The sequence below is a fragment of the Ovis canadensis genome, chromosome 5, assembly GCF_042477335.2.
Source record: "Ovis canadensis isolate MfBH-ARS-UI-01 breed Bighorn chromosome 5, ARS-UI_OviCan_v2, whole genome shotgun sequence".
NCBI classification, from domain to species: domain Eukaryota; kingdom Metazoa; phylum Chordata; class Mammalia; order Artiodactyla; family Bovidae; genus Ovis; species Ovis canadensis.
The window spans coordinates 22854982-22863631 of record NC_091249.1 but is presented as its reverse complement, the minus strand read 5'-3'; the positions used below and the strand labels follow the sequence as shown (position 1 = coordinate 22863631).

The following is an 8650-nucleotide window of genomic DNA, read 5'->3' as shown; positions in this document are numbered from 1 at the left end:
ATCACTGAGCTTTTAACACCTGGGCATGGATGAGATACAGGTTTTATTGTGGAGTCCTAAATCGGGCTAACGGACAATGCTTAATCTCTTTTTGCTCTCTTGTCTCAGGACAGAGCTTCAGTCTCTATCACCAACCATCCACTAAGAGATTTCAGACTTCCACACAGAGAACTTCCTTTCAGAGTTCCCATGCAGGTGAGTCCAAGAGCCCAAAAGACACTGCTGGGAAGAGTCAGAGAGAAAGAAAGAAAGCATGTCTGCATGAGGTCACCTGAGAATCAATTCAGCCTAACCCAAAACCCAGAAATCTATTTGTTTGTTTGTTTGTTTGCTTGCTTGCTTGCTTAAATATCAATGTACTTGAATAATGCTTAAAGTAAAGGAAACACTGAAAGCAGTAAGGCAGTGTTCAGTGATGCCAACTAAATGATAGGAAATCAAGCACAGTTAGAAGAGCAAAGAGAGGTTAAAGTGCTCCCAGTAAAAGTAGGACATATGCTGCATTTGCAAATACTTCCTTCCATTATGAGGGTTGTCTTTTCATCTCGCTTATGGTTTCCTTTGCTGTGCAAATTTTCAAGTTTAATTAGGTCTCATTTCTTTATTTTTGTTTTATTTTCATTACTCTAGGAGGTGGGTCAAAAAAGATCCTGGGTGATTTCTGTCAAATAGTGTTTTGCCTGTTCTCCACTAAGAGCTTTAGACTGTCCAGCCTCACATTTACATCTTTAATCCATTTTGAGCTTCTTTTTGTGTGTTAGGGAATGTTCTCATTTTATTCTTGTACTTGTTGCTATCCAGTTTTCCCAGCACCACTTATTGAAGGGACTGTCTTTTCCCCATTGTATACTCTTGCCTCCTTTGTCAGAGATTAGATGACCATAGGTACTTAGGTTTCTCTCTAAGCTTGCTATCCTGTTCCATTGACCTATATGTCTGTCTTTGTGCCAGTGCCATATTGCTTGATTACTGTAGCAGAGCTTTGCAGTATAGTCTGAAGTGAAGGAGCCTTATTCCTCTAGCTCCATTTTTCTTTCTCAAGATTGCTCTGACTATTCAGTCTTTTGCGTTTCCATACAATTTGTAAAATTTTCTGGTCTAATTCTGTGAAAAATGCCATCGGTAATTTGATAAGGATTACACTGCATCTGTAGATTTAGGTGGTCTAGTTGTTTTCAATATTAAGTAATACTCTTTCAATCCAAGTACAAGGTTATTCTCTCCATCTGTTTCTATCACCTTTGATTTCTTTCATCATTGTCTTAGAGTTTTCTGAGTATAGATATTTTGTCTCCTTGGATATGGTTTCTCCCTTGATATTTTATTCCTTTTGTTGCAGTGGCAAATGAGATTGTTTCCTTAATTTCTCTTTCTGATCTTTTTTTGTTAGTGTATAGGAATGTAAGATGCTTGTGTATTAGTTTTGTATCCTGCAACTTTACCGAAGTCATGTATTAGCCCTAGTAGTTTTCTGGTGGCATCTTTAAGATTTTCTGTGTGCAGTATACACAATCAGTAATGTGTAATCAGTAATGTGCAATCAGCGATAGCTTTACTTCTTCTCAATCTGCATTCCTTTTATTTTCTAACCAACTTTATTGACACAGATTTCATCACATAAACTCAACCATGCAGAAAAGTCAATGTTTCAATAAGTATGATTGTAGCAGCTGAAATAGAAGCATTTGTTAGTGCAGTGTTTGCTTTTTGAAACCTCTAATTCCTCAGAATGATTCTGGTTTTTAGAATTCCATATTTAATATCAATTTATGGCAAGTAAGATTACATATTAAAAACATCTATAAAGATTCTACAGTTTTGCATTGTGGGTTGCTATACAGACAAGAAAAATAAGTTAATTAATATGAAAGGTATGCAAGATATGGGCTTCCCAGGTGGTTCAGTGAAAAAGAATCTGCCTGCCAAGGTAGGAGACACATGTTCGAGCCCTGGGTCAGGGAAGATCCTCTAGAGAAGGAAATGGAAATCCAACCCAGTATTCTTGCCTGGAGAATCCCCATGGACAGAGGAACCTGGCAGGCTACAATCCATGGGGTTGCAAAAGGATCAGATACTACTTAGTGACTAAACAGCAACATGGCAAGATAGAAGGCAGGAAAAAATACCTAAAAATTTGGGTTTTAATTAGAAGTGTTCATGCCAGATAATAAGGCGGGGCTTTTTTACCATAAAGATATTAATAACTGATTTAGCTGCCTGATTAGTATTTCCACACATCACTGCATATTTAGTGACAAAACATCAAAGAACCCGGAAATGTGGAATCCCTCATGTGCTCTAACTGTTGGTATTTTATCTGGTATAAATATAGCTCAGCTTGAACGAATATATTTGTTGGGATGTTAATACAACAAACTTAAACAGCAAACTTAAACTCAAAGGTTAAGAACAGGAAGATTAAATTTCTTGGCACACAAAATAATAGTGGATAAAAGTTGATGACTTGTGTCACTATTTTATGTGCTGATCAGATGAGCAATTAGTGAAAAGTTTTCTAACATGTCTTAAAAATGTTATAGTATGGAGATGTACTTTTTTTAGCCGTTATGTGTAAGGTTTTGTTTTGTCTTTCATCTTTTTTTACTTTTATACAAAGGCAGCATTTTCTAAGTTATTTTGTTCTGTGTTGCAACCTTTTTTTTTTTTCTTTTGGTTCTTTTAAACTGTGATATGGCTTCCCTGTCAGTTGGTAAAATAGATAAGTTGGTAAAAATCCACCTGCAATGCAGGAAAACCCAGTTCGGTTGCTGGGTCAGGAAGATCCGCTGAAGAAGGGATAGGCTACCCGGTATTCTTGGGCTTCCCTTGTACCTCAGCTGGTAAAGAATCTGCCCAAAATGCAGGAGACCTGGGTTTGATCCATGGGTTGGGAAGATGCCCTGGAGAAAGGAAAGGCTGCCCACTCCAGTATTCTGGCCAGGAGAATTCCATGGACTGTATAGTCCATGGGGTCCCAAAGAGCTGGACACGACTGAGCAACTTTCACTTTCAAGCTGTGATAAGATGGTAACTGATGTCTTTCATTTTGTTTAATTGATACAAAACAAGCTAGCTTCTGATCAAAGGTATTTCATAAAATCTTCCTTAATCTATTGAAAGGTGCTTTGATGAGTTTTTCTTTGGTTTGTAGAATTAGGACTGAACTGTTGCCTTGCTGGCTACAGATGCCATCACTTTTTCTGTGATAAAACTACTGAAGTTTGCTTTCCTAGGTAAAGAAATATTGCCTAAAGATGTCTGCTGTTTGTTTCAGAGCTTCTCCTGGGGAGATATTGTCTACATCTATGAATATGAACATGCTATTTTGTGTGTTACCATCGTTTTTTTTTTTTTTTGCTTGTTTTTCTGTTTTGTAGTATCTTGTTCTTCATACCATTTCTGTCCTTTATTGAGCCCATCTTTGCATGAAATGTTCCCTTGGTATCTCTAATTTTCTTGAAGAGATCTCTAGTCTTTCCCATTCTGTTGTTTTCCTCTATTTCTTTGCATTGATCGCTGAGGAAGGCTTTCTTATCTCTTCTTGCTATTCTTTGGAACACTGCATTCAGATGCTTATATCTTTCCTTTTCTCCTTTGCTTTTTGCTTCTCTTCTTTTCACAGCTATTTGTAAGGCCTCCTCAGACATCCGTTTTTCTTTTGTGCATTTCCTTTCCATGGGGATAGTCTTGATCCCTGTCTCCTGTACAATGTCACGAACCTCATTCCATAGTTCATCAGGCACTCTATCTATCAGATCTAGTCCCTTAAATCTATTTCTCACTTCTACTGTATAATCATAAGGGATTTGATTTAGGTCATACCTGAATGGTCTAGTAGTTTTCCCTACTTTCTTCAAGTCTGAATTTGACAATAAGGAGAAATAAGTCAGAAAGAGAAAAACAAACATAATATTGTTGTTATGTGGAATCTAGAAAAATGATATACATGAATTTGTTTGGAAAGTAGAAACAGACACTCAGACATAGAGAACCGGCATATAGGGATACTGGGGAGAGAGCGCAGAGGAAGGAGGATAAATTGGGAGATTGAGACAGACATATCTACACTACTATGTATAAAATAGATAACGAATGAGAACCTACTGTATAGCACAGGGAACTCTACTCGATGCTCTTTGGGACCTAAATGAGACAGAAATCTAAAAAATAGGGGATATATGTATATACATAGCTAATTCATTTTGTTGTACAGCAGTACTTAACACCACATTGTAAAGTGACTCCAATAAAAATTAATTTTAAAAAAGAATAATAATCAAAATATTTACATATACATCTTATGATCTGGGATCAATTTTTTTCTTGCTTTTCATAATTCAAGAACTAACTAGATTTTAATAGTGATGGGGTTATCTGGTTTTTTAATTATCCTTTTCCTTTAGAGACACACGCTGAAGTTGCTTAAATATTAATAGGTAAAATGATATTATATGTGGGAATTGCTTAAAAATAATCATCTCGTGTGACCAGGAGTACTGTGGCCAAGTTACAGGTCAGTAACTTGTGAAACCCATCGATGAGTTGATGAGTGTTCATTATACTCTTCACTACTCTTCACCTCTGTTTATGTGTGAATTTTCCATAATAAAAAAGGTTTTAATGGTCCCAGTGGGAGAAGACACATTCTTCCAACATCTACCCCTGAGAACATAACTGCAATTTTTTCCATTTTGAGTATAGTCCCCATATTCCTGCAGTTATATTGCCCCAAGCTTACAAAAATTAAAAATTTTAATGAGAAGCTTTGAGAATTCAGCTTCTGGAGCTCAATAAACTTTGCCCCTCACCTTCAGTTCACAAATATGAGGGAAAAAAGACATTCTCTCATGCTTCCTAGAAACATCACCCTGGCCCAGAGATCCACGTGCTGTTAGTTGCTCAGTCGTGTTCGACGCTCTGTGACCCCATGGACTGTAGCCCATCAGGCTCCTCTGTCCGTTGGATTCTCCAGGCAAGAATACTGGAGGGGGTTGCCATTCCCTTCTCCAGGTGCCTAGCGCCATCTCGCTCATGTTAGAGGCACGACTGCTGGCTACAGGATTCACTTTCCAGGGATGAGTCCATCAGATTGGAAATAACAACACAGCATCCTCGGGAAATAGAAGAGAGGAATTTCCCCAGGAGCACTGTCAGGAGCAAGAAAATTGGGCAAATCTATAGATTAAAAATGATTCAGAAATGTTCAAGTGCTAACCAAGAAGCAATCCTCAAGTTTAATTACAGCCTCTTCTCTTTCCTCATCTCCCTTGCCTTCTGCTCATTCCCACATTATTTCTACAACCCTCTCCTAACTCATCAGGAACCATCTCTCTCCTAGTTTTTTCTTGGGCTACACTGGTCGCCCCCTAACATTTTACCCAGTGCCCAGTCTCCTCCTGCTCACCTTACTGTAACTTGCACATCAGAGGGGCCACACTCTTCATTAACTTGTGCATGTCAGCGAGCACACACAGCCACGTTCAGTTGTCTCTGATGTACATGAATGACAGCACTCTCATCCCATTTGTCTCCAGGGAGATGAAATGAGACCATTCAGAAGAGATTAGCATGATTTCTGTACCTGGTAAGTTTAATAAATATTAACTGCTATTTATATCATTTCTTGAGTGCCTTCAATGAGCCAGACTGTTAGTCTGTGTATGTCATATGTGCTAGTCACTCAGTCATGTCTGACTCTTTGCAACCCCATGGGCTGTAGCCCACCCCTTTCCTCTGTCTATGGAACTCTCCAGGCAAATATACTAGAGTGAGTAGCCATTCCCTTTTCCAGGGGATCTTCCCAACCCAAGAGTCAAACCTGGGTCTCCCATGTTGCAGGCAGATTCTTTACTGCCTGAGCCACCAGGGAAGCCCTATTTTTGTACAATTTCAAGTAGGATGTTTTTTTCTCTATTATGCATCTGTTTATTGCTGGAAATGGGAAAGAAAATGATATATTTTTATATTTCAATCTAGTTTCACCAGAATGACTTCTTAGTTGTAATAGCTTTGCAATTGATTTTAGGTAGCCAGTTGATCATTTGAAAATGTGATCAATTTACTTTTACCCAAGATGTGACCCTATAATTGCTTTTTTATTCTTTGGTCATATTAATTTGAAATTTCAGAACAGAATTGGGTAGTGGCAATGAGATGCATACTTGTCTTCTGTATGGTCTTCATGTAGCTTTCTCAAATATTTTCATGTGCAGGTTGATATAAGCTGATGACCAAGGAAACTATTTTCATAGTAAGGAAACCTATTTAATTTCCTCAGAACTCCTTTCAAGCAGTATCTTTAGCATTCAATTAGACTATCCAATTTTTTGGATTTTTTTCTACTTATTTGCTCTACTGTAATAAATACATTACCAATATGAAATGCTGGTTGCTTTCTAGGGTTAAATGTTACCTGGGCATAGTATTTGGTTTGCATGATAAACTACTAAATATTTTTATATTTTATTGCTATTTTCTTTGAGTTTTTTAAATAATATGCTAATTAGAGACTAGTCTCTGGTTTTTCTCATACCACTACTATTGCAGAAGGCATGTTGTATCATGATTAAAATAGCTCTAGAAAATACACTGGAACACTTATTTTCATGTGCCTCCAGATAATTTTTATGTATTTCAAACAGGTTTTGTGAGATTTCAAAAGTAGCAATTTTTTTCTGGGAAAAATTGATAACTCAATGCCTTATTTCATGATTGTCCATTATACATGTTAATCAAATGAGTAGAAAATACCATGCCATTATCATAGCTTTTGGAAATTATACACAGACCCATGCTTTTTTAATTAGCATTTAAAGTAATAATTTAAATAAAATTAATAATAATTAATGGTGATTAATTATGAATTAATGATAATTAAATAAAATGACTAATAATTTTAATAAATAATTATTTTATTATAAAGCATTTAGTAATAAAGTACAAATTAATTCAAAGGCATTTGAGAAGCCTGGGTGACCAAGGGTCAAGGTAGTCAAACAAATGAGATCTTCTTTGGGTGCAAAATTAGTTTTCATGTGAAACTTTTCCAGCTACTGGTGGCAACACAGGAGAAGATAATGGCATTAGGAGACCTCAAACTGACAGGCAAGAGAGAAGAGACCATTAAGCAAAAGCATCATCTCATCAATATATTGAGTTCAAGCTAAAAGTGACCACATTTCTAAGATGCCTGTTGATCACTGATTTAATCTTGCTTCTGCTTCTCTCTTGGCAGACACTCCTTCACATGCAACCAGGAAACCACTCACAGCTTCCAGTATTTATCCTCCTGGGACTTTCTGAGAAGCCAGAGATTCAGTCTGTTCTCTTTGGGCTCTTCCTCTCTTTGTACCTGGTCACCGTCTTTGGGAACCTGCTCATCATCCTGGCCATCATCACAGACTCCCACCTCCACACCCCCATGTACCTCTTTCTCTCCAACCTGTCATTGTCTGACATCTGTTTCATCTCCACCACCATCCCAAAGATGCTCCTGAACATCCAAACCCAGAGCAAAGCCATTACCTTCGCAGGCTGCATCACCCAGATGTATTTTTTCACAGTTTTCAGACTTTTGGACAACTTACTCCTGACCGTGATGGCCTATGACCGCTTCGTGGCCATCTGCCACCCCCTGCACTACACGGTCATCATGAACCTGCGGCTCTGTGCCCAGTTGCTCCTCCTGACCCGGCTCATCAGCATTCTGGGGGCCCTTCCTGAGAGTTTAACCATGTCCTGGCTCGCTTTCTGCCCCATAGTTGAAATTCAGCACTACTTCTGTGAACTCCCTGAGGTCCTCAAGCTTGCCTGCTCTGACACCTTCATCAATAATGTCATATTGTATCTTGTGACAGGTGTTATGGGCTTTTTCCCTCTCACCGGCATCCTTCTCTCTTATTCTCGAATTGTTTGTTCTGTACTGAGGATCTCAACGACAGGAGGAAAGTGCAAAGCATTTTCCACTTGTGGGTCTCACCTCTCGGTGGTCTCCTTGTTCTACGGAACCTGCCTTGGGGTCTACCTCAGCTCCACATGGACACATGACTCTCAGACAGGGGCGTTTGCCTCTGTCTTGTACACCGTGGTCACCCCCATGCTCAATCCTTTCATCTACAGCCTGAGGAACAGAGACATGAAAAGAGCTCTGAGAAAGCTTCTCTGCAACACGTTGTCTCCCCAGTGACAACAATGACCTGGAGCCTGGACACGTGTGATCAAGAGCAATGGATCAGAACACTTAAGAGTGTGGACTCTAAATTTTTCAATGCACTTGGTTCTGAGGTTGGAATGAATCTGTTGAAAGAGGTAAGGGTGGAGAAGCAAGCTAACTGTCCATCCTCAGGACGCTGGGAACAAGTGTAGACTAGAGATGCAGAGGTATGTGTTTTCAGGAGGACAGATGGAGTGTGTGGGAGTGTGTTCGATTGTGTCCGACTCTTTTAGTGACCCCGTGAGGTGTAGCCTCTCAAGCTCTTCTGTCAATGGGATTCTCCAGGCAAGAATATTAGAGTGGGTTGCCCTTTCCTCCCCCAGAGGATCTTCCCAACCCAGAGACTGAACTCAAGTCTCTTGAGTCTCCTGCATTGGCAGGTGGATTCTTTACCACTGCACCATCAGGGAGAGGCCCAAGATTTTCCCGAATTCAAAC

At 39.0% G+C, this 8650-nt stretch overlaps 1 protein-coding gene across 1 annotated transcript; it reads left to right on the top strand.

Moving 5' to 3' along the window:
• The first annotated feature begins 7246 nt into the window (after positions 1 to 7246).
• LOC138441674 (olfactory receptor 7C1-like) lies at positions 7247 to 8185 on the top strand. The gene has a single exon (XM_069592770.1). The coding sequence runs from the start codon at positions 7247 to 7249 to the stop codon at positions 8183 to 8185; it is 939 nt and encodes a 312-aa protein (XP_069448871.1).
• Positions 8186 to 8650: the final 465 nt, after the last annotated feature.